A 26,853-nucleotide genomic window follows, 5' to 3' on the forward strand; every position below is an offset into this window, starting at 1 on the left:
CATTCACTTCAAATGCTTGTGCTACCTTTTGGGCAGGATCTCTACAAAACATCCATCTTTTCAGCTGCAAAGCTATTTTATTATTGACATAACTTTACAATTATGAATGCCATCTGACTGTTAGCCCAGTGTGCTCTCACTATAAATAACGTCATAGCTTTGTTCACTCCTTATATGCTTATCATTGTTGAGGTTTCTGTTACGGGTTAGGATTTTAAGAAGATAATAGGAAACTCTTTTGACAGTAGATTCCTGTGTTATCTATACCTTGTCTAATTGTAAAATGACCTGGATTTAAATCCAAGCTGTAAGAGCTTTCTGAATTATTTGGACCTCCTACTGCTTTGCAAGATATTGTAAACAGATTTGTTATATAAATACGTATGAAAAATGAACTCATCATATGCATGCTTATTTTTTCAAGGAGGGTTAATAAGCCTTCTCTTTTCCTTTATTTTTGATATCTAAGCTGAGTATTCTGTATTAAATTCACCTCGTGTATTTTATATGTAGTGAAATGCCAGGACTTGCTTATAAAAGCAGATCCACTTTGTGTTCAAGTAATTCCTTCACTTTCAGATTAATTTCTGCCACTCTCACGATCTCTTTCCCAGCTCTTCTAGCTGAGAATGCTTTCTCCATTTCAGTGAAGGTTTTTTCTTTTCTTTTTCCTTACTTAGTTATTTTGGTTTTCCTTTGTTCTCCCTATTTGGTATGCACATGAAAGCGGATGGTCTGTCGTTCTTTGGGAGCAAATCCAGATGACCTAAAGGACCCAATTAAAATTAGTATTCCACGCTATGTCCTGTGTGGGCAGGGAAAGGATGAACACTACGAGTTTGAAATAAAGGTATGTGCATTTCACTTGCTTCTCCTTAATGTTCTACAAGCATAGAAATATCATCACAGTAATAGTAATAATAGGAACATGCCTTTTCTTTAAAAACATCCAGTTCCTAGTTATCTCTGTCCAGCTGTAGGTGTTCACTCTAACTACATCACAGTTAGTAACAGTGGAAACAGCAATAGGTACGTAGTCTTTCTTCAAGTCAGTACAGTTGTTGTCCTTCTGTGTAAGTGGCCTCTGTACTACTAAACAGGGGGGGGGTTTATAACATATATTGTATAACATAACAAGGGGGTTATGAGAAGCATGCGCAATACAGGACACTATAAAGACAAGTATTTTCTAAATGATTGGTTGTCAGACCCTTGGGAAAGACAGTTCCAGGTCATACTAAGATGCAAGTGTAAGGTACAAAAATGTTTGGACTATTTAACCTATGTTTACCTAACGAGAGCCTAATTTAAGTATTTTTCACATTCCCACAACAAAGGCTTGTTTCATTTCTGGCTCTTTGTTCTGCTTCTTCCCACCTTGAGTTTACAAGCTCTCGCTTTTCCAAATTGTTTCCCCTCCATTCTAGCGTCTATCCCAGTCAATACTCTGCAGAAGTGCTGGAAAAAAAAAAAAAAGCATATTCATTATGTTTCCTCTGGTACCAAGCCAGTGTTTTTTCAAAGCAAGATGTGAAATCTAATTGGAAATGTGCTTTCAGTGCATGTGGACATGTAGCATAACTGATATACATGACATCAGAGACTCAGTTGGCAGCCACCTACACTGAGTGCACTGCCAGATGCTTCATCAGGTGGTGAAAGCTGGAGGAGTGACCTGCCTTCACAGTGTGCAGGTCCGTTTTTGAGCTATGTTCATGGTCTCTTTTGCAGAGTCCTTCATTGAGACAGTCAGTCTTAGCTCTGTTTATTGCTAATTAAATTGTCATCTTGAAACATATTGCACTGTTTGTGAATGGAATGCTCCTATTGAATGTTTAATTTGCTGGGGTCAGTGAAAGCCCAGCACCTATCAGTGATGCTGAGAAAAGAATAAATGCATGTGAACCCCAAGCTTCTACAGCTGCTTGCCAGCTGTTTTCTGCAAATGGGATTTACTAAACTGGATAATGGTTAGTAAAGGTAGATAAAGTAAAAAGTGTTGAGTCCTTTTAGTAACAGTCCATAGATTTCTTTTCCGAGTACTCTTTCTTCACCCCTAAATCCCATGGAAGCATATAGGGGGGACCTGGCACGAAGAGGTAGTATGTGGAGGAAGGTTCACACTTGATGCAAAAGGAGATGTTATTGCAGGGGGAGAAATATGCTGGAAAAAGGTGGATTTTTTGATGAGGAAAGAACAGGATAATATCCAAACAAAAAATACAAGGGCACATGAAATTAGGCTTCAGCAGTTCTGTTGCTTGTATTTTGTTTCTGCAAGAAGCAAGACTCTCAGACTGGCCTCTCCAGTGGCATGGGATGACCTGATGCAGTCCTCTGGCCAAGAGCTTGTATATGGTGTGGCTGTTCTCTTCTGCTGTACTTTTCTGTACCATCGTTTTTCTCTCTCGTGTGCCAGCTCTAGATTGCCTCTGAGAGAAACTGCTGCTTAAGTATCTTTGATGAAGTTCAAAGCAAGTAAATGATAGCACAGAGTAGAGAATGGGCTATCACTTTAATAATTGCATTCTATTGCTATCAAGTTCCTTAGAGCAATAAATATTTTTGTTATAACTCCTACAGACCTTAGTTTGACACTCCATGGGTTATCTTAATCGCTCCCTTACACAAATCAATCAGCTGTGTACACTTCTTTTTCCTTTCCCTTTGCCTGCAGATCTCCGTGCCACGTTGGGCTGCTTTTGCTGTGGTCAGGATTTTGCTCCAAGCTACAATCTGTAGAGTTTCCACAAACTTTTCTATTTTGAATCTTTTCCCTGCAGAGCTCCTATCTCTGCTTGGATCTTTAGTATACTTCAGCTGTTCCTGCTCATATTCTGTAAGATATCAGAATATGTGATACAGTGATTTTTTTCTCCTGAAAGCTGAGAAAGTAGAATTGCCTTTCTACAAGCAAGAAGGAGAGAATGTGAACCTGTTTTACCCTTTCCTGATGGGTGAGGATACAATGCCAGTTGTAGAAATAATTCTTTATTATAGCGCCACTTTTCTTTAGCTAATTTCCAGGTGATGGTGCATTAGAAAGTACATCAGTCTTGGAAAGAGGCTCTTGTAGTGCTTGTCTCATGTCCTTTGCTGCTGCCCAAATGAGCTTTCTTCACCAAGGTTCTCCTTCTTGTTAGGGAAATGGGTGGGTGACCTGTTTGTGTGCAACAGCACTTACAAATCAGACCCAGTCAAGATGATTGATTTGAACTGTAAAACAGACTCAGAATCTTTGAATCCTAAGTATCTCAGAAGTATTTTCATCAGCAGATGTTTGTAGTGATTGCCTTTGTAGTTAAATCCTTGCATGCTGCTGTGTGGAGGAACAAATCTGACAAATATTCTGTATAAATTTCTTCTTGTAAAATGAAACAGTAAAAATTACTTTGTTTATATGCCAAAAGAAAGACAACACTGCCACACTTCTGGGCAGCACTGTGATAGTTCATAAGTCTTTCAACCCTTCTATACCATCCAAAAAGATTTTCTTCTAGTGCAAGTTCAGCATCTCGTTCATCTAAATTTATGTGATCCCTGGAAAGGCGTTCTGACCTGTTCACCTTCTGTCACTTGACACAGGTCTTACTTTTTGATGTCAAGAAAGGCCCACAAGATGCTTTAGAGAATAGAAACCAAAACACACTCCATTAGAGTTAGCATCTTCTTCTTTTGCTGCAAGAGAAATCATGGAGTCGTTTCTATGGGTCTGCTGTTAAATGTTTGATGCTAATAGATAACTTCCCAAATAAACTTCCTTTCAGGTGACAGTTTTATATGCAGTCTTTAAAGACATGATGAAGCAGTAGTAACTCAATCAAATCTAAGCACAGTTACCTTAGAGCTGAATTAGAATACCAGAAGATTATCGTGTGTTCTCCACTTCCTTTTGTGTTGCTGTAATACTTGGAATATTCAGACAAAGCCACAGTAGAAACGGTGTGTGGGAAGAGTTTTTGCCTTGTTGGCATTTGTCACAGAGTACCTGAAATTACTAGACAGCATCTGTGGGAAGCAGGAGGAGCAGTGAGGTTGCAGGGAAGGGGGAACCTCCAGTTCAAAGACACGAGTGGGTCAACCAAGAGTAGGTGATGGGAAACTAGACCAGAAATTGGGCATAGCCCTGTCCAGGGATCCTTTGACAAGAGAGAAAGGTGGGCATGTCTGTACATAAATATATATATACATATGTAAATGTACACATGCATGCCTTATTATTTTTATTCAGCTTTCCCCAGTTGTTGTGACTTCTTTCATTTTATTCATCCTCTTAGATATTTTATCAAAACTGGCTTTTTCTTGTGTTTCAAAGCTTTCTAGTCATCTTTGATGAGTTCTCTGTAGAAGATCAAGGCAGATGCATCCCAAAGCAGTGGGTTGTTTATTTTTTTTTAAGGTCTAGTTATGAGATTGCATTCACCAAGTGCTGTGGTGGGTTTGCTAACAACATTGACGGGTTTCATCAACATTTTATCCTGTAGAATTGAAGTAAAGCAAAAGCAGTGCTCATTAGTACATGAAATATTGCATGTTCCACGTGGAACGCAATTAAAGGAACAGTCCTCAACAGTACTGACACCCTGAAAGATGAACTTAAAAATATCCATTAAAAAGGGCAGGATGAGCCCTTGGTGTCCTGCATGTTCTGCATCTGCATTTATTGACAGTGGGAGGACTAATTTCAGTAAGGTCCATTTTTGGGAGGTATGAATCTTCACGGTGACTGTTTAACCAGCTTAGAAGTGCAAGGTGGGAATTCTTCCTTTTCTGATCGCTTCAGAAGCAGGTGTAATATGAACCTATTTTTGTGGGTTTACTTATTTGCATGGGTTGGGGAGGTGGGAGAGCAAATTTTTTTAGTGCCTTTGAATGAAATTGGTTGAAAATATTGGTTTAGTGATCGCCTGCCATTGTGCAGAGTGAAATTTAAGGAGACAAGACTGCAGTATCTCCTCCCAAATGTCTGGGTTTTAAGTAGGAAATGCTGCACTTTAACTTGAGTGGAAAAAGAAACACAACTATAAGCCAAGGCTAAGGCTGTGTAACTGCCCGGATAAGAGTGTTTCAAAATGTCTTACAGATTTACTCAACCATATGTATGCATTTATATATATTTATTACTAGTAGTAAATTACAAGTAAAAAGTAAAGGGTCATTCAAATTTGGTTTATTTGTTACAGTTCAATAGATTTTCATTTATCCTAGTTCCATAGTTGCATTCTGTATACTCTCTCATAGTCTTTACTGAAGGATGGAAGAAAGAATCCCAGACCAAACTGGCTGTATCAGCTGTAGGAGTACAGGGCCATGTTCTAGAAACGTCATTGCTATGTCAAATACACTGTTATGCTTCTACTTACGTGAGTGGAGTATGGTCCCATCTGCTTTAACAGTAACGTTGTTGTGGAGCTTTGGGGGTTGGTTCAAGTTTTGTTTAGCTTTGAAAGTTATTTTCCGATAATATCAACAGCATGGAAAGAGAGAGTGATTGATGGCACCTCACCTCAACAGAGGAAAAAGGCTCATTAACAACTGTAAGGTGTTGGAGTGCATTTACTCACTAGTCTCATATACTGATCAGGGGAGTAAACAAGGGGGATGACAGGGAACAAGTCAAATCAAGCCACCAGAGAACACAGTAGAGAGCAAGCTTTAGGTACTCAGCAGCACAGATCTGTGGCTTTGCCTTCCAATGCAGTTCCATCAAGTATTGCTGAAGTAGTTAGAACAGTTTGTATTTGTTAGATCCTTTTAAGAAGTTTAATAAAATTGTCTGCAGGCAGTTGGGTATATTCGGTACCTTCCTGTCACTTAGACAGCTGCCAGATGCTCAGACAACAGTATCGTTGGCAAGCTGACATACCTGCTCATCCCCAGGCTGTGTAGCTGGGAGAGTCCTGGATGCTTCAGGCTACGTTGCTCCCTGGAAGGCATGCCAGTGCAAAAGCTCTGGGGAAAAAAGGGGTCATTTTTGCATAAATATCATGTGCAAATGAGATTTATCACACTAAACGCTCACAGTTCAATTGTGCAACACGGATTTAAAGCAAAAGCAAACTAGAAACAACATTTAAGTTGCGGAGTGCTTTACTTTAAGGTGATCATTCAGAACAAAATGGATAATGGGTTAATTAAGATCAGTTCAGCATACACATTTCTTAATCCCTCGTTTATTGTAGGTAAACCTGCCTATGCTGTTTGTAAACATTTGCCTCATTTTAAGGCTTGGGAGATTAACAATACATTGAGGGAGGGCAAAGACATTGAGGGAGGACAACTGTGTGAATTTATTTGTAAGGAAATGCAGTCCATCATGCAGACATGGTAGCAGCAGTCAAGCTTGTTGGTGACAAGAAAGATGAATTATATCAGAAATAACGCATTTGTGTTGAGGAGATAATGCCAGAAAAAATGTTTGTTTTAGAACAGAGTAGTAGGGAGGCACCTCCACAGATCACCTGGTCCAGCTGCAGTTTGTAAAGAGTATTTGTGAAAATTACTCTTAGATTTTAGAAGCCTGGTTTTGTTTACAGAATCACAGAATCACCAAGGTTGGAAAAAAACCTAAAAGATCATCCAGTCCAACCATTCACCTATCACCAATAGCTCCCACTAAACCATGTCCCTCAACACAATATCCAATTGTTCCTTGAACACCCCCAGGGTTGGTGACTCCACCACCTCCCTGGGCAGTCCATTCCCTCAGCCTTTCTCCATAGGAAAGGTGCTCCAGCCCTCTGAGCATCTTTGTGCCCACTTCTGGACCCAGTCCAACATCTCAGCATCCTTCCTGTGCTGGGGGCCCCAGGCCTGGATGCAGTACTGCAGGTGGGGCCTCACAAGGGCAGAGCAGCTGGGGACAATCCTCTCACTTACCCTTCTGCTACCCATTCCCCCTCTGTTGATGCAGTTCAGGATATAGCTGGCCTTCCAGGCTGCAGGAGCACACTGCTGGCTCTTATCAAACCAGGATGATGGTTTTACTGTCCCGGTTTCTTTTTCTCCTTCCTGGTTATCCTTCTCCATTCCCATTTTCCGTCACCCTGTGTCTATCATATGCTTTGTAGTGTGGGAGCTGGTTGTACATTTTAAGACTCACTTTTGGGTTAAAACCTAAGCCCATATCTTTATAAAATGCATTTTGCAAGATGCATATTGTTGATTCTTGTGCACAAATTCATTGCTGGACAGAAGTTATATCATATATTAGGCCCACTGGATTAAAAAGGCAGTAAGTTTAGGTATTGCTAGTTTGTTTTCTTCAGCTGTGCTAGTTGGTGGAGCAGAATGCCTTCCTCTCACCACAGCATCACTCGATAGCATTAGATCATCAGAGCAATAGAAGGGCTTTGCTGTGAAATCAGAGGCTCTTCATATCACTTTTAGGACCCACTTAGAAATTTCTTTCATTTCACCTAATTTTAGGTGGTGAAAAAATTTGTCATTCACTGAAATTTTTATTCCAGTTTCTCAGTTCCAGTGAGGGTTTGGAGTATAACTGATGGCAAAGTTGGGTAGCTGAATTGCCTTCCTCTTGGCTCCCTTTGCTCTGTGCTTTTTTTTTCCACAGTAGCACTTCAGTTGATTTTAATGAAGCTTCCTGTATAAATGAGATGCTCACCGACATGCTGATGACACAGTCCTAGAGTTCTTTAAAGGAATATCTTCCACTGAAAGGCAATATATGTTCTTTCCTACTGTACAAATTGGAACCACATTCTATACGATAACAAACTCTTTGTTTACAGGAAAAGTATGTTTAATATTTTTATGTGCATTTCTACATGCATATATGCATCATTTTATATGAGAACAGATGCACCTACATCAACATAGAAAGGCTACACTACACTTACGCTGAGTGCTGTTCATTAGTGGAACACCTACTAATTGTAATGCTGTGAGCTGCATAGCTGCACTGACAATTGACTGGGGATATTTTAAGGTGTTTACATTGTCAGCCTGCCCTGGAATATGGAATACACGTGTTCAGTCTTTTCATTTGCAATCAGTGATCCTTATTCAAAAACAAGCAAACAAAAACCCTCAAAAACAGAAAAGTGAAGTAAACCATAAATTATAGAATTTCAGGAAAGTTATCCATATTAATCTGATAACTCTCTGCTCTGTGTAGTTCTTGGTGTGGTGTGCTATGTGATTTTACTTCTGTTTTTTTCTTTTTATATCATCTGATACAGATAACAGTCCTGGATGAGACATGGACCGTATTCAGGCGATACAGTCGCTTTCGGGAAATGCATAGAACTTTAAAATTGAAGTACCCAGAGGTAAGTTTTGGTCAAATCTATTTGGCAGGAAAGAGCGGAGCCTTGAAAATAACAAAAACTGTGGGTTTGTTGTTTGTTGTTTTTTTGCTTTTTTGGGGGGATGTGGGGGGAGAGAAGCGTACACAAAACCAATATGCTTCTTAGTAAAAGCAGCAAGCCCTTTGGCAGTTTGAAGCTCCAAGGCTGCTAGAGACTGGATGGATTGTTGCATGCTGTTACTACAGTGAAACCACAACTAAATATGCTGCCTCCAGCCATTAATTCCCTTTGCTGCCAGCTGGAGTCATTCCCTGGAGGTTGCTGCTTTGTTCATTGCAAACTACTTGCGGTCATACCACGTCATCCTGACAACTCCTCGTTTAAAAGGAGCATGTTGTTCCACAGATACCCTTTTGTGATAGTGCTTTCCAGGTTTCTGCAGAATGGAAAATTGATCTTTCTGACCACCTCTGAGGCTTTGAGCATTCAGGATATGAGGAGCTGTGCCTGACAGCACTTCAGTTCATTGGAGTGAGTGTTTGTAGAATTACAGTACTTGGTTTCCACATCTAGCTTTTAATTATTGATGTTTTGCTTCCTTTCTCCTTGTTCTGGTGGATATTAGCAGAAATCAGTCATTTAAGCAATTGAAGTGGTCCTACCTTGAGAGTTGTCTCAAATAAGTAGGCATAGACCATGTATTTTCACAGGCCATATATTAAAAGGCATTAATATCTGAGAGTGTGTGATGCAATAGCATGCAAAGGGTTTCTTGTTGATTTTTTCTTATGTATTCTCTAAGCTAAAAACATATAGAGTACGGGAAGACCTTGAGGTTTTAAGGAGTATAATATCAAGAGTCTGTGTCTTGTGGAGATTCTGGAACTTGAGATCATTCCTGTTCCAGAAGAGTATGAGACCCAGAAACTGAAACTACGCACTATCTAAAGAAGAGTAAGCCTAAGGAGAAGAAAATTACAGTCATCTTTTCTGATTGTCAGGAAGTTCTGAAAGATCAAAATGAATTTTGAGGAGAAAATTGAAACATTCTCTTTTCACAAATGCTTTTAAAGTATGATTTGGAACGAACATCGCTGTGATATTTTTGATTCAAAGAAATTGCTGCAGAGATACGGTATGTAGACACTAATATCCTAATTGCATCTAACTCCTGAAAAAATGGCTAGCTTGTCACCTCTTTGAAAGAGAAAAGGGTTACCTGCATCCCTCTGCAGACTGATCTTCCCCTTTTAGGAAGCCGTGTTTGAGCAGACTTTCTCAGAGCCTGTTATCAGTCCTGACAGTACATTGAGGAACAATTGAATGTGACATTTACAATTATTTCAGGAGATCAACTTCATTGTAGTTTGTAGTAATCAAATTCAGAAGGAATCTGATGTTCTTAAAGCCTCCATTAAATTGTCCCTTGTGCTGCAGCATGTTATTGTCAACTTTCTGAAGTGAGCGTATGTGACTCACAAGCTGACAAAGTCATGCTTTTTAGTGTTACAGGAGGAGGATTTTTTCTTAAGAGTCAGAAGAGCTGAGGAGTGGTATTAGTAGGTCAGAAAAAAAAGCACTAGCATCTCCTGCAGGTTTCATAGTAGCTTTTAGCAAGAGGCGCGGGGGCTCTGATGTTATCTCCATGCATCCCTTGAGAACAATTACAGGTAAATAATTTTCTTCCTCAAATGAGGAGAATACATGCTTCAAATAAGCAATTTTCATTCCTTATGCTTCTTCACCATCTGCATTCGTGCTGGCAAGCTCAATATATTTCATATTTTAATGTGCTAATTTGTTTCTTATTGACACTTCTAAGCTGCCATATATTTGGTCTTAGGTCAGTTTATTGAGATTAACAAAACTGCTGGCTTAACTATACAGGTAATTAAATTTCTAATTTCCATGTAGGAGAGATGTTGTATTATGTTTCATTGAGTTATCTATCTATCTATCTGACAATAGCAGGACACGGGGAAATGGTTTCAAGTTGAAAGAGGGAAGATTTAGGTTGGATGTTAGGGGGAAGTTCTTCACTAGGAGAGTGGTGAGGCCCTGGAACAGGCTGCCCAGGGAGGTTGTGGATGCCCCGTCCTTGGAGGTGTTCAAGACCAGGTTGGACGGGGCCCTGGGCAACCTGATCTAGTAAAGGTGTATGTTTGGTGGCCCTGCCAGGCAGGGGGGTTGGAACTACATGATCCTTGAGGTCCCTTCCAACCCGGGTCATTCTGTGATTCTGTGATCTACTCTTAACAATCTGTGTGCAAGTCAGGGCAAATGCCAAGTCACACAAGTCTGTCAATACACCTTTCCTAAAGCATGGTACTTTTTGGAGAAGCATAATAATGTGTTTTGGCTTCCAGTGTGCTTGAAAGAATTGATAACTCATGTTACTATCTGAAACAGCATATCTATAGCTTAGTTAGAATCTTCCAGCCTTCCAGCTTAGACTCCTTTTCAAAGCAAACTGTAATTAATTATTGGTCAGATTCAATATGCATGTACAAAGTAAGTACAAAGCACTCTAATGCACAGAAGAAAGATAAGCATTTGGTCAAGTCATCCTCTGTGTCTCTGGTAGTTCTCTCTGTGTCACTCCAGTACCTACTCTGGAAGCCCCATTCCTTTCAGCAGTGATGCTGCCTGCTTTGCTCTGTGTAGTGCAGGCCGTTGTGTTGTGTTCACTCCTGTGAGACTTACGGCACCAGAAATAAATGGTGAGTTTGTGGGCTGAAGAAACATAGCTAGGATGAAACTGGTTTTTTCTGCTTGTTGTCATTTCCACAAAGAATGCCCTTGTGTTGAATTAAACTTTTCATATCATTCACTGTAGTCAAGATTTGGTGTTTGTTTTCTTTGAAGGAGTTTCACTATCAGTGTGACATATGTGAATGAGCAATGCTTTCCTATATTTTAGCCATATTTGGTTTTAAATAGCCTTAATTTATGGATATTTGGGATTAATTTTGCGGAATGGTTTGGAGCTTGGTTTGTTTGGCAAACTGGAAGTCTGTTTCCTTTCATTTGCCAGCGATCTAATTTGGCATTCATTATGACACTAAAATACATTTAATAACAAGTTTGGCAGAGTTGGCTCCATAGTTTTATTCCAAAGACATTTGATCCTTAAATGAGAACCCATCGAAGTTGGATTTTATTTTGTATCGCTCAACTTCCAGCTCTAAATTAATATTTGTAATGAACAGAGAAAATACTGTGAATGCGTTTAACATATGAGTGTCCTACTTTTTAGAAGTGAACTTTACGGCTCATTAGTTGCTCAGCTCTGAATTACTACATCAGTATTTTAATAACTTGCTGATTTTGCATTTCATGTTGGTGCCACTGAATTCCCAAAGAAATGCACTGGAAAGCTGATTTATTAGGAAGGTTTTTTTAAGTAAGTCTGTCTTTGCAGAAGCAGAAACTCTCTTAATGTCTTACAGTCTCAGAATGTGTTAAATTTTATGTACAGTTGACCATTTATCACTCCTTACCTGAAACCAGGCTGTGTAGCCTTCATGCATTTTGGAGTTCCATACTTGCCACTTCTATCCAGATAGATAGGCCAGGTTTTGGAGGCTTTCATTGTCAGCTTTGCTTTCAGTATTCCCTGTCACTTCTCTGGAAGCCTCCTTCCATGTATACAAAAATCTCTAAATGGTGTAAAAGGAAGCACGTAGCATCAAGGCATTTTTAGTCCTAATAGTCAATCACTGCCTTAAAACATTTGTAAATCCACACAGAGCTTGTCAAAGAGCAGTTAAAAAGCACACTTGCATTTATAGATCAATTCATGAAGAGAAGGATGTGCATGCAGGCAAGATCTTGAAGTGATAAAGCGATTGGCTTCTAGCTCATTTAACATAATCTAATAATTTGTGTATTCATATATGATGTGTGGCAGTCTGCATATAAAGTAATATTTATGTCTTTCACTGTCTAAAGCACAAGAAAACCGGTCATTATTTTTTGAAGAATTTCAGGCTTCATAATTGATCCAGCTTCCCCTTCCACTGGTCTGGTTCGTGTCATCATATGTGACCAAAAGGATGCGTAATATCCATATCTGAAGCAGAAGGAAATGTTATACACAAGACTGAGCCTTTGATCCAGAGTTCCCATGTGTTCTGGCTCTACCTCATAACCTGTTCCCACTAGGGAAATAAGTGTGTGACATACATTGTAGTTACTCATCTAATATCATATATCTTGGAAGTTAGGCTTGTTGCATGCTGCAGACAGTGGGGATGTTTCGTTGGATGCTAGGGTTTTACAGATACTGTAAGTATAATAATACTGTCCAATAAGTATTGGACAGTAAAGATTGTATTTTATAACAATTGTAATAATTAGGAAAAAAATGCTGTCTGTCTCATTTCAGCTTTTTAGTGTAGATTTCTAGAAGGAAGACTCATTGGTAGTGTCGATAGGAGTCATATAACTTCACTTTACATCTGAAGACAATATCCTCTGTTAATCAGCAGTTTATTTGACAGAACGTAGTTTTTTTGGATTGAAACCAAGGTTCCTGCTTTCTTGCTTTGCATAAGAAATCCCACTTACTATGTGGGATTAACCCTGCCATGCAGTGATGAGAAGAGGTGTTAACTGTTGATTCAGCTATCAGGGTCTGATCTCACGTTCCTTTCCTTTAGCCTCTGTCCTCCTCTTCTGGGTGACAGCCAGTGGAGGAAGGGATCCACATTTCCTTTTTAAATGGCTCGTACACGTGTTGCTCTTGATAAGTAATAAATGGAAGAAATATTCAGCACAAAATGCCAGCACAGTTAATGGCGAGGGAATGAATATGAGGTGAAGCTGTTGATTTTAGGAGGGCATCCCTGGGTTTGGAGAGAAGTTATTTCCAGGGTCATTGATAGATAAGCGCAACTTCTTGCTAACTTTCAAGACATGGTTGGTGATTTTTTTTCTTGTTGTTGTTCATTATTTTGTGTTCTTCTCCAGATATTTATAAGGGTAATTGATCAACCTTTGTGTATTTATGTAATTATTTTTTGTAAATCTCCCGCATAAGAAAGAATACAGCCAGATGGGTTAAACAAAGAGGGAGCTGTAAGTCAGCATTCCTTGTGCAGAGCACTTAGAGGCAGCTGCAGCTTCTCAGCTGGGAGTGTACCTTTCTGACTGCTCCAGCTTTCTGACGTGTAACTGTGCAGCTGCAGCATTTCATTAAATGTAAAACTCATGTTAATCTCCTGGGATTACTTCAAGAGGCAAAAGGATGGGGAAGCAATAACTTTGAGGTGCTTGGCTTACAGGGCTGCCGAGCCAGCTGCCATCTAACTGGTGAGCTTTGGAGCACAGGAGCTGCTTTGGCAGTAGAAGACGAAAGCTTGTTGCACCAGAGCAGGTCTGTCAGAAGCTCTGCTGGTTTTACTATTGGATTTGTCATTTACTGGTGTTCAGAAGTGTGTAATCCATTAAGAGTTAAGATTTAGATAATACATTTATGTTGAATGGATAATTCTGGACGTCTGAATGTTTCTAGTGTTCGGTCATAGGAAATATAAGGCACTATAGCTGTAAATAACTGCAAACTTCTAAGACAGTATTGAAAATGAGTTTATTCTGAAACCTTCAGTGACTGAAATCCCAAATCCTTTCATGGGTTCAGTGGCTGCTGAGGTTGATGTTGCGAAACTCCTAACCAAATGACAATTGAAAACCAAAGGTTACACATGCTAGAGAGAGCAAGGTGTAGCAAATAGCAGTGATCACAACAGTACAGGTCTTGCTATGCTATTTTATTATATTAGTAAGTCTGATTTTGTCTGTATGGGGCTTCTTAATTCAGTTACTTTCAGCTTCTAGGAATCCCAGGACCCACTTTCAGCTTCTAGGAATCCCAGGTCCCTTAGGGAGGGTATTGTATAACAATATTTCAAGTTTTATTTTGCCTTTGAAAAACTGGCCCAGGGAAGCAATGAACTTCTTGATGTTTTTTGACTTGTCTGGAAGGATGTTTCTGAATGCTGTCAAGCTTTAAACTTTTTTTTTCAAGTAATCAAGAATATATAATGTAGTCTTGTTTCACACAGTAGAGAAATGTAATAGAGTACCAGATCTCCCATGCAAATCTTAGGAAAACCACCAAACACACATAAACCATCTAAAAACTGTAGGTTTTTTGTTTCTTTGCACATTCTACCACCCTCCTCCCCCCTCCCACAGAATAATGGGTATTTGAACACAGATTAAAATGGAAATTGTTTACAAAGCTACTTTGCTTGTAAATAGAAAATGCCGTGTTCTGTATTAGATGTCCATGAAAATAATACATCCAGTAGGATCGTAAGTGTGCAGAAATGGGCATGGAAATAGTTTTTGAAGTACAGATCATAAAGGCAGACTTAATTCTTTCTCTCTTACTGGGCACTTTGCTAGCCTTAGTAATATATCTTTCCATAAATATTGAAGGAAAAATAGAGTAGTAATCTTTAGAATCCTGAAGTATGTGTAAACCTTACAATTGTATTATACAAGCGTGTGATTATAGCCTTCACCTTTATTCAGTGCAAATTACAGTAATTATGGTATGGATAAATTTAGATTTCAACGTTTATGTTCTTGTCACCGGTAACAGCCATTAAGTACAAACACAGGAAGCGTATTTTGTCATATACACTTTTCCAGCTCACATTCCTAATTATGTTATGTGCAGAGAACTATGAAAGCCTGTAGGTTTATATGCATAGTGCTTCCATGTCAGCCTTGGTTTGCTATTAGCTACAGAGGTAATGTGAGTAGATCCCTAAGTGCTTAGTCTGGCCTTTCTTTTTGTAGCATGGAACTTTCTGCTCCTGCTACTTTTAGAAGAACTTTTAGCACTTTGCCTAGTGCATCAGTCTATAAATGCATATGAGCAGGAGAATCTTTTCCTGTAATAACCTGCAAAAAATATCCCTGCTAACTGCATCATGTCATTCAGTGCAAGTTTGATTATGGGGGAGTGTGTTTATTCCATGTGGCATCTCTGAATTTAAACTTGCTAACAGGGTCATGAGCATCTGTGGCATAGCAAAACCACTGGCATGTTTGTTTCCAGCATGGTGTGTAGTTATTCATTTTCTAGTATGAAAATGAATTCAATGTCTGAATATCTGAATTTGAATGCCTAAGAGTCTTGTGAAAACCTGGCTTTGGGGTTAATTTGTGATTATTGTTGTTTTGTATGCTAGGATTGCGCAGCAATGTTTTCTTGAGTTGGTAGATGCAGTTTTGTAGACATGCAGTTTCTGCCTCTCTCTTCCTCTTCTCATCCCTCCCTCCTGTGGTTTGGTCAATGATGAGATCTACTTTTATGTCCCTCCTCAGCAACTAATGGAACCTTTGAGTTTCCAACAGTTCTCTAGGAAAATACCATTGGTATTCAGTACAAGACAGTTAACCTACGGGCAGAAATAGAAAGCCAGGTCTTACTGATTGTGCCATGCCAAATCTATAAGATTAACAGCACATAAATTAAAAATAAAAGCCCTTGAAAGGGATAAGTTCATGGCTTCATAATTCACAAAGCATTTGACAGCATAATTGCTTTGATTATTTTATAATCTGATTTCAAAGTTCTGCTCAATTATCTGGTGAATTTGCATGATATCAAAATATTCTTTTTTATTTTTTTAATCAGTACAATAGTTTCAGGTGGATAATAGCTGTCTGTGAGAGAGGAATGCTTCTGAGAGGAACAGTGCTGAGACAGTTTAACTTGGGTTTTGTCTTCTCACTGAGATTTGGACATTTCTTAGCTGCTCCTGAGGATCTATAGGCATTGTGAATGCCTTAGGCTGCAATCCCGTCTTTCTTTTTTCTTCATGCTTAGTGAAAGGCAAAAAGGAAGAGCGGAGTTTTTGATGCACCTTTTTTATTTCTTTTTTAAATAATTGTCTTTCTTAGAAGACTTTTAAGACTGTTGCTCCATTAATCGTTAGCTGTTATTGGCAGTCTCGCTATCTTCTAATAGTTTTGTGAAGAACAGCTTGTTCTCACGGTGTTTCAGGGTTATGTTGATGGATTAAGTGGGTTTTTCAAGAAGAATCCTTTTGGCTTCACTTGATTTAGGATATGATGTATCCTAACTGTAACTTCAATTTTTGTCAAAATATCCAAGTCACATTTGAACCAGTAGTGTAGACAGTAGCAAAAACTGTCTGGTTCCAAATATACAGCCAGTTACATTTCCTTTCCTTGCACGTATAGATGATATTACCGACACAGCTGCAGATGTGAAGCTATTACAATAAATTTAAATCACTGTCTGATCAGGAGGACGATACCAAGATTCTCTTGAGGCTCAGTATCTAAAGCGGAGCTACAGAAAAGAAGGGAACAGACCCTTTAGCAGGGTCTGTGATGACAGAACATGAGGAAAAGGCTTCAAGCACAGATTGATTTAGGTTAGATAGAAGGAAAAAATCTTTTACAGTGTGGGTGGTGGGGCAGTGGAACATGTTGCCTAGAGATGTGGTTGATGTGCCATCCCTGGAGACTTTCAAGGTGAGACCAGATTAGTCCTGATACAGCAGTGTTGCCCCTGTGCATTGCAGGGGAGTTGGACTAGTCTGCCTTCAGAGGTCCCTTCCAACTCTCTGTGTGGCTTGTTTTTAGCATAATATTGCAAGATTCTCCTCACTTTGTTCATCTAAAGCCTCTGGGAACAAGTCAGTGCAGGTTGCAAGTTGTACTGCTTACTAAGAGTATAATACGTGTTTATTTTGATTTTGATGTATTAAGCAAATTAATGACTTATTGTTTAAGTGGGATTGAGATACAGGTGGCAACTGATGGAAGTATCATTTGTAGAGTGCTGAAGTATTCTGACAGAAGTAAAAGCTCTTGAAAAACCATTTTCCCCTCTATTTGACAATAGATGTTGCATGTCCCAGTATAAACATGGCTTACAGTTTGTCCGGGAGCTCTTAAAGAGTTGAAATAGAGGTACGTTTTATACTGAAGTATTAAGTTGTTACTTATGCTTATGATATGTAAAGATACTTACTTCCATGGACCCTATTTGCCTTTTCTACAGGGAGAGAAGGGCCTTCACTTGGCCCTTGAGGTCAGGGCTGATCCACAAGGGAGGGCATCCCAGGATCTGGGGGTGGCTGGAACCTCAGTGATGATGGGGCACAGCCCAGTGGTACCTGAGCAGGGTCAGTGATCTCCCAGGGAGGTGAGCAAACAGACCCGGTCCAGGGCCCTGCTGAGGTGGATCAGTAACTAAGGAAATATCAGGGGATGCTGACTGTAGCTGGGATGATGTGTTGTGAATATTCCCTTGCTTCTGATATATGATGCTTTACTAGGAAGCTTAAAGGGTGAATTTCTTCTTTTCAAAATGAAACAAAAAACCTACAAAGGCACAAAACACTACATGAATATTATAATGATGCTAACCATTAAGAGGCACTTTTTACCTAAGGGTCTGTTATAAATATTTGTTTATCTTCTTCTGGTAATGAGGTTTCAGACTTGCTGTGGTGAAAATAATGTTCTGTTTCTTAATTAAAAATGGGTTGACTTTAGGAGCAAGGAAGAAAACAAATTTCTAGAACTTGTATAGCTGATAACGCACTTTGTTTCTAAATGAGCCACCTTTGGTTGTGTGTTCACAATGGCATTTTCTTTTAAGGGTCTTGGGACAATTTCTTGACTGCTGTAAAGCTAGTAGATAATAATAATAAAAAATCTGATCTTTTTTACCATCTGTGTCTGCAGCACAGAGCGTGCAGAGGGCTCCATCTTACAAGAAAATTTTCTATCCCACTGAAAAGCCCAAAGCAAGAAAGCCCAAGCAGTAAAATTTATTAGACATCTCTGCATGACAAAAATCAATAAAATACAATCTCTTGTGGTTTAATATGAAAATACACCTAAGGAAGCTGTGACTCTCAAGAAAAATACTGAGCTGCCGATACAAATTGAAAATGTCAAGGAGGAGAAAACTGAATGTAGAGGATGCAGACTGGTTTACTGTAGGGCATATTTCAGAACCAGGCAGAAATATTAGGATGGAAGAGAAGCTATGGAATCTCCTTTAAAAGACAAAATCTGTGGTGGCACGTCCATAATACAGGTTCTGGTGAGATGAAAAAGCACACCTTTCTATGGGTGCAGAGCATAGTATGCCTCATCACTGCTGTCTCAGTGAGGTGGTGCCTTCTGGGTACAGAATTGTTACACTCTCCTAGAAATCAGCTTACAGTCAGTCATTGGGTATCACCAACCCAAATGCATGCAAAAGTTAAACATATCCCTGTGTGCCAGCCCACACAAATAATGGTGGTGAGTTCAGTTTCGTGGCGTTTAGTCCAGTGTGTTGTTGAGTTTCTGTATGTACAGAACATACAAGGGTTTTGCTTTCTAAGCATTTATTTTCCAGTGCATGATGGATAAATTGTACTTTACTTGGAAACAAATAGACATTCTCACCCAGCTCCATGACAGGAGGATCTCAGGAGGGTAATGCTTGTGAAACTGATGGCAGCATTGGTCTTCCTGGTCCCCATAGCTGCTTTTTCAAAGTGCTTTGCCAACCAAATTCCTAAAAACATATCTGTTAGGTTGATTGCGTTTAGTTACATTAGTTTGTCATTTTAAGCTGTACCTAGTGACAGCACTGATAGTGGGGGGAAATCTGTAATTTGTGTGAGCCTTGCAGCTGGTTTTTAATTCTGTGATAAAGCAGCTAGTTTTATAGTATCTGTTAGACTAGGCATAAGTGAAAATGTATGTATAATCTATGCGGCTATAAACCACTCTTGCTGTTGGAAAGGGAGTCAATAGTTCCTTTTAAACTTCTCATTTGCCTACTTAGATGACTCTTTCTGTGTTTTTTTATCATTTTAAATGACACAGAAGGCTTGCTAACTTCTCCTTGTAATCAGTCCTGTTTGTTGCGAGAGTTGCTGCTTTACACCTATAACAAATCAAACTTAGCGGCGTACTACATATTTGTTTGCAGATATATTTCTCTGTGACAGCTGTTCTTTAAGACCCTGAGATCTCCCATTAATTTTGAGTAGTCAGGAAGGCATCCGTCTAGTCAGCAGTAGAAATTATAGCTGCTCTTTGATGAGTTTTCATTATTAGCATTTCTCAAAGGCAAGGGCGACTGAAATTTATGGCATCAGCTGATCACACGAGAAGGGAATGTTTCATAAACGCTGCCAGATGTCACTGAGATGAGCTTGTATGCACCAAACGAATCACTTCTGGAAGAGCTGTTAAAGCTGCTTCAGCGACTTCTCCTACCTGGACTGTTTCTGTTGCACGAGATAAATAGCACCGGGACTTCTCTGTGTGCCACCCAAGTGTCCAAAGAGCCAGTGCAACAGCAACAGGAACATGGTGTGGGGTGGGCAAGGCTGTATTGTGGCCAGTGCAGAGGTGGTGCCTGCTGTGCCAGGGCACTCCTGTAAGCTCCTATAAATCGCAATGGGGAGGTAATGAATCAAGTCCCAAATTATTTTTGAAAGGTAAATAAACCCTATATGGTGCACCATAAAACTCCTTGTTTTCTTCTTTTGGAGAAGCGAGACTTGTGCTGTGTGTTTATGAAGATTGATCCATGTGCTGAGCTTGGAAGACGTAACCTTGCAAACCTAGCAGTTGTTGCCATTTCTTTGAAGAAATAAAACAGGCACTGTGACCTGAAACACATACAAATGTTTAGTTTGCAAGATCAGAGGCAAAAAAAAAAGTTGAGAGTGTGTTTTAAACTTGCCCATGGACTCTCTAGGTCAGTGTGTACTGTTGTGTTAGAGCACGGTTTGTCATGTGGCAGCAGTAAATTACCCCAAAAGGTTTCTATCTTGGAGCAGGGGACAGATTAAATGGGAGCAAAACCAGAGTTGCAAGAGCATCTTACCTTTTTTGTATGTTTAACTTCATATTCTGGGAGGTATTTTACTATTTAACCTAACCAGCATATTTAATTACCTTTAATTTGAGTTGGACTGGTTTGCATGTGAGATAACTGTATCCTTTAGGTTGGTATGTTCTATCCCCTTGCCCTCTTAATTTTGCCTTCCTACAGCCTGCGTAGAGAACTTAATGTATTCCCTTTGCCATCTGGGCCAATTTTTGTCCCTCTTTCATTGGTTAATAATTCTCAGCTCTGCAGGTAGCAGTTTGTATTTACAAAGATGTCCTGGCTATATTGCTTTCCAGTTTTCTTAAGAGATTAAAATTTGAGAAGACTGCAGAGTTTTATAGAACCACAAAAGGTTTGCATGAACTTTGATATATCCGCTACCAGTCATTTTTATAGTGTTATAGGTGTTCTGTATTTAAATGCTATCGTACTGCTTATAATGAACAAAACGATGAAGTAATCTGTCAAATATTATATTCTGTGTCATTTATGGCTCTATTTTGGTGTTTTGTTATTCTGACTAGTCTAAAAATTGCTTTAAGGAAAGTAAAAACAGCCCCGTAATTCCAGATAACTTCATTGGGTGCACTTAATTTGATTTTCTCAATAGCAGGTGGCAGACTAAATGGAGTTAAAATAATGTAATAAACAGTGGCCTCCACATCTCACCATAGTCCCAAAAAACCATATTGAATTTAGGTCTACCTGCTTTGTTTAAAGTAGGAATTTGGATATGCAAACTCTTTTAACAGTTTTTATAATTACAGATGATTGTCTGGTAGGGAGGTGGGTATGATACAAAGACAGTGAACCCCAGTTAGCAAAATGCAAAAGAAGGAACTTCTGGTGTCCAGTCCTGCTTGGCAATTTCGCATTGTCAGATGGAGATTGCAAAGAGGTTCACAGGGACTTGGATTTTTTGTGTGTGTGTAATTCAATGACAGATGATGCTAAAATGTTCTTTGGAGAAGACTGGCTCTGAGGATGGTAACTGGAAAGGATGCCAGGAAGATCTTAGAACTTCTGGGGGTGTAAATTGCCAAGAAAGCTACCCAGAATTAGAGATGCCAGAGTTGTAGGAACTTGTACATCCTGCAGAGATTCTCATATATTAGTGAATGTGGAAGAGATGGCAGTATTGCAGGCGAATAATGTAGAGGAGCTACCCGCTTTTATACTGGTGATGTTCCAGAGAAATAAGTAGGAAAAAGGCAAGGAATTGTAGCCAGTTAGAGCCCATCGTGTATTTTAGGAGGGAGTTATTTCAGGGTGAATTTCTTCAAGGGAGGAGGGAGACGTTCATTCCTCTGTGCATGATTGACTGGGATCCAGACAATGCAGGCTGTAGCAGCAAGGGTAGGTGAGAACAGGAAGCTGGAAACCTGCAGCTCCAACAGATTTGCTGATAGACAGCAAGGATGAGCCTAGACCAGCTCCTTGGGTCTCAGAAACACTGCAAGGACCTGGGGAGCAAGAAGAGTTGGAGCAGAGCCGGTGAAGAACTGTGTTTGGCTAGTGTAGGGGATCTCCTGTGGGGCCTTCTCTGCAGGGACCTCTGGGTAGGAAGATAGTTGTGTAAAAGCTTTTCCTCATTCTGTTCCCTGATCACTTGACGTTTTTTTTTTAGCTTAGGAGATCTGTTACACTTGGCTACTTGAGCTTTTGGTACCTTTTAAAAGGTACTTGGTCTTCCCTGGGGCGTTTGTTGTGTCAGAAGGCTGGCTTGGGGCAGCCTCAGAGCTGTGGCTGACCTGTAGTTGCTCTGATATCCTGCCTCTGAGGTGTTCACAACTCTCATCCCTTCTGGTGGAGAGCAGAGAGAAAGTTTTGGGAACAGAAAATTGGATGTAGCAAATGAACACTGGAATAAGAGAAAAAAGAATGAGGTAAGGCACAGAGAAAAAGATACCAGTAAGATAGAGATGTGCTACAAAGTGGAAAAGAACATGTTGAGAAAGATCTACAAAGAAGAGAGAAATTGGAAAAGAAAAATAAGAAACAAACTGAGTATGCAGAAAATAATCCCATGGGAACCCATATAGAAAATAACCTTTAATCTGTTCGTTAAATGCTAGCTCTACTTTTACTTAAGGCTCTATTATAAAATTGCATAGAATAGATGGCTTACTTCAGTTGAAATTACTATAAAAATAAGAAAGGTGTGCTTTAAAAAACACCAAAAAACACCAACAATTTTGTTGTCAAATCCCTAAATATTTAGCACAAGCTCCTAGTTAAGAACTCAGTTTCTTTCGATTATGGAAGTCTGGTACATCTTGAGAAGTTGAGGCCTAAGTTACTTTGTTTAAACTTCAGAAAGTGAAACTAGGACAGTTTTTTCTTTCATTACTTGCTGCAAAATCAAGTCAGGTGCAGCCACCACACCGGCTGCAAACCCAATGCCACATTCTTCTCTTTGATTTTTCTCATCTGTGACAGAGAATTCTGGTACAAAGGATCAAAAGTCAGACACGTCCTTTGAAAAATGAGAAAATAGAGAGTTGTGAAAGTAACATGAGAGTTAAAGAAGACTGACTTTTTAATTTAATAGTTAGCATTTCCCTAATTTTCTTTTTTCCCCTTTCCCCCCCATTTAAATATATCAAAACACTGAAGTACAAAGAGAATTTGGGATGAAAGATTAAAGATGACTCAGCCTCCATCAATGTCTGCCCTGTTTTTCTTCTTAGAAAAAATCTTTTACCATATTGTAGGCACTAAAACATAGATTTTAGCCACCAGAAATAATGAGATATTTCAAATCCTGTAGATTTTTGCTTGATGTGGGAAAATGTCCCCCGTCCCCCCCCCTTTTTTTTTTAATGTTTAGGCAGCGTAACGCTTTGAACAATTTCACACTTCAGAAGTGACAAGCCTACATGGCTGCATTATGTGGTGTTTTACTTTGGTCCATTCCATATTGAAATATCATCCGTGAGGTACTTTGCAAGACTTATATTAACATATTACTTTCCACTGCGAAAGCCTGAAACTAAATTGTATCTGGCAGGTCCCTTGAAAACTTCCATTAATGTGAGTGAAGCGTGTTCCAAATGAATATAGAAAGTAGAGGATACCCTTCAAATGCTGAGTCATGTATCCTAAAAAGGATGAAAAGGAAATGAGTGCTTCCTGTCCCAAGCAAAATCTACTAAGGTATCAAGGCCTTCAAGTTAAACTCTTGGTTTCCAGAAGGCCAGTCTCCACATTTGCATCTCTTTTTGTGGCTCAGTAGTTGAAGGCAATGAAGGTTCATGGTTTTACTAAAAGGGAATGCTTTTGTGTAAGTTTTGCCTCCTTGGGTGAATCTGAAGGTCAAGGAGCTGTAAGATAAAGAAAGGGCGCTTGCTGTTCTACCAGCTGCACTTCCCAGTATTAAATGCCTGCTGATAAGCTAGCTAAAACCAATCTCGTGATTGAAATGGGATAGAAATGCAGGAATCCTGTAAGCTGTTTACAGTTTGCTAGGATAATACTTAGTTGATCTGGAGCCCCTTTCACTGGGGATTGGAGCTGGTGCTGTCTAAACGTGATCATATTAATCTCACAAATATTCTAGGTAGCTGGGTATCATTAGTTACAGATGAGGTTGCTGAAACACAGGCAAGTAATGTACCCCAAGTAATACGAGACCAGAAATAAAACACGGCCTTTATTTATTATGAAGAAATTAGGGAATAAATTGCAAATGACTGTTTGCCTCTCCCTGAGCCTGCTACTGCCTAGCAACGATTGCTAGATAGGATAAACATCATTAACTGTAAAAAGTTCAGTGTCTAAAAAGACATTAGGAGTGCAGATAGGCAGTCTTGAGGTGGCTCTATACTAACTTGAAGGATTATCTTTTATTGTATTTTGAGTCTAAGGGCAGTTCTTTTCTCGCCCATGGTGTGTGTACAAATTCACGTGCACACTACTTTCTATATGATGGATTTTGCTTCATCGTGGTGCTATGGTTAAGTACGGTAGGGAAATGATTCTGCAGTCAAAATAAGAATTAGAAATCTTGAACACTACATGCAGAAGCTTCTCAGGAAATCATTCTAGCTCACTGTTTCTGTCAAGCTGGGGAATATGCCTGTTAATTTCCCATGGCAGAAAACGCATCACCTCATCAGCGGCCCTAGAAAATGACAAAACATCCAAACCAAAAAGAAGCCTGACTGCCAAACACTCTCATTGCCGCTGCTGCAGGAGGAGGGGGACTGGAAGAGGAGGAGGGGCATGCGGTAGAAATTTCAGGAAAGCAGAATAATGTGCCTTGCTATCTGTAGTGTCCTCCCGTTATGCCTTATATTACTGCAAACCCTTCATCTCTCAGTCAAAGTATGACCCTTCCAAAGTACCTTTGAGCCAGAGGGTACACAGTCATTTAATTCTAAAAGAATAATTTATACTTCTGAATCTGAGTGAGTGTGAAATTCTTTTTTAGTGTTGGAGCTGAGGCAAACAGCTCTGTGCAAAACCTACACCTGCAAATATCCTACGTATTTAAGCAATCAGAACAAACGTGGTTCAGTGACACACTGTGCTGTGTGTATTAACCTGTAGCAATGGTAATTTCATCTGAAGCTACTGTGCTGTTTCTTCAGGTCTTTGTAACACTGCTGACTGTATCACTGCTGCTTTCTTTCTTTCTTTCTTTTAATGAGCAGGCACTATGAGAAGATGATAACATTTTTATAGTCGCTCTTCTTATTTTTGGAACACATGCAGCAAAGTGTTTTCCCTTTGTATTACAGTTGTAAGTTAGTTGCAGAGAGGAATGGTGTGCGTGTATGTGTATGTATATATATATATCCCAGGTAAATATATTAATATTGTATTTTTATATAAATATACTACAATGGATCAGCTTCCTCCAGCAATGAAGTGACACAGTCACATAAAGGAATAAATAATTCATGTTGCCGCGTAAATAGTTCTAGTTCTAATGTTGCAAAGGTAATTTTCAGACTGTGAACTGGTTGGGAATTGGTGTTATGGTGTCTTTTTAAGCATTTGGGCAGCCTGAAACTTGAGCTTGCAGAGTTTTGGATATCTCCTGTTTGTTTTGATGGGTATTTGACTTTGCAGTCTGACAGTGCTTCTGCTGTAGTGGCAAACAAGGAAAATTAAGTTAGCAGTATATTGTAGATAACATGTTTGCTTTCATATCTCATGGGATATCTGGCGTGAAGTGGAGTAGGAGATATGGGAATTGTTTAGGGCTTCCGAGGTTGCCAAAACGATGATGAAGTCTACAGCTGGAGGTTTTACACCATGCGGTTGGGAGGTCATCTGTTGTGCGACAGAAATGCTTCCCATTTTGTTTGTGTGATGGACACCTGCCACATCTTTGGCTGAGAGGAGCCAGAGGAACCTTGAGAAAGTAGCAAAGCAGGGACTCAGTTATTCCAGAAGACCTGAGGCTGTGCACCTTCTGCATCCAGCCTTGTACAGATGGTGACTGCTGTAGATAATTAAGGCTTTTTTGCTGCGTATGCTCTGCAGAATGCAAGGTCTTTCCAGGTACATAGATACGTATACTCTGTAAACGTGTATTGCAAACACAACACACATGCATACATACACCTAGTATAGTTTGGCACAGTGGCATTCTGTTCTGGATGTAGCCTTTTGTTAAATAAGCTTCTCCAAGCCTGAAATACTCAGGACAAGATGTTGTCCATCCATGAAGCTATGATTTTCTTTTAGGTCCATGTTGTAAGTTGCAATGCTTCACAGCAAGGTTGGCTGAGATGTTTCTTTTACATGTTAAATTAATGACTGCAATAATGAACTTCAGTTGTTCTGGTTTCAAACATTTGTGCATCCAAAGATGTGGGAACTGTGCAATATTAAAGCTATGCGATCAGCTGCTTTGCTTTGAATGAGTTTATCAAGGTTTGCTTGTTATTAGAGAATAAAACTAAGTGTTTTTCTCCTGTGATGTATTCAGAAAGCTAACAACTTTTGAAGACACCTTGAAGACCATTGCTCATCCTGAAGTTTTGTTGAATCAGTCCTTCAAAATCTCTTAGAATCAAACTTCACTAATCATTCTTGGTTAAAGATGTAATGCTTTGTTTTGACTGTATAGGGTCTGTCTGAGGAAGCGTTAGCAATAATGTTGTTTTTCATTTGGGCAAATCTGCCTCTACTTAACAGACACTATTTTAAAATTCTATAAATAAATATTTAGTAGGAAATAAACTGAAAAACAGTCTCTCTAGGGCCAGGTGGGGTTTCTGGCAGTAGCTGTTTTATCTTGCTTGTTTCTAGCAGTTACATGATTCAGTACAATTTAATAAAATATAATTTGTGCAGGGGTGGGATTGGGAAGCCCCTTGAAAACGTTAGCACTCCCATTTCTGTATAGGTCAAGGTGAAAGTAATGCAATGAAAATAAGTCCCAGGGACGTAATTATAGGATACTATTTAGCCATATGCTGCTTGTCCTGCCAATGTGAAGAAGCAGGCACACATGGTTGGAGAAACTTGAGGAATATAATTGGGTCCAGCTGACAAATCTGATGTAAAACAGACACCTCTTCTGCCTCTTCAGATGCTCCACATCAGTTGATGCTGCTCATGTGAAGATCCTTTGTTAAAATTATCCATGTCGGAGTTCAACCAGAGAGTAGGGATAAATTATTTGTATTGCACGATTCCTCTGTCTTTTAAGAATAGCTACATTCAATG

General features: G+C 39.5%; 1 protein-coding gene across 13 annotated transcripts in view; it reads left to right on the forward strand.

Moving 5' to 3' along the window:
- The window catches only part of KIF16B (kinesin family member 16B), a 122,119-nt gene that overhangs the window by 77,210 nt on the left and 18,056 nt on the right, over nt 1–26,853 (forward strand). For 4 of the 13 annotated variants that reach the window (XR_001553712.2, XR_004306516.1, XM_015856732.2 and 1 more), the window contains 2 exons: nt 728–850; nt 8,202–8,291. The exons of 2 other annotated variants lie outside the window; for them this stretch is intronic. Coding sequence is in view for 3 of the 11 variants with exons in the window: in XM_015856732.2 (XP_015712218.1) it covers nt 728–850; nt 8,202–8,291 (213 nt within the window). In the remaining 8 variants the exon portion in view is untranslated. Of the gene's footprint in view, nt 1–680; nt 851–8,201; nt 8,292–8,675; nt 8,802–26,853 lie in introns of those variants that run through there. 7 more of the 13 variants (XR_001553713.2, XR_001553714.2, XR_001553715.2 and 4 more) reach the window with 7 other exon arrangements.

This window comes from Coturnix japonica, chromosome 3 (assembly GCF_001577835.2).
Source record: "Coturnix japonica isolate 7356 chromosome 3, Coturnix japonica 2.1, whole genome shotgun sequence".
In the NCBI taxonomy this organism is placed as follows: Eukaryota; Metazoa; Chordata; class Aves; order Galliformes; family Phasianidae; genus Coturnix; species Coturnix japonica.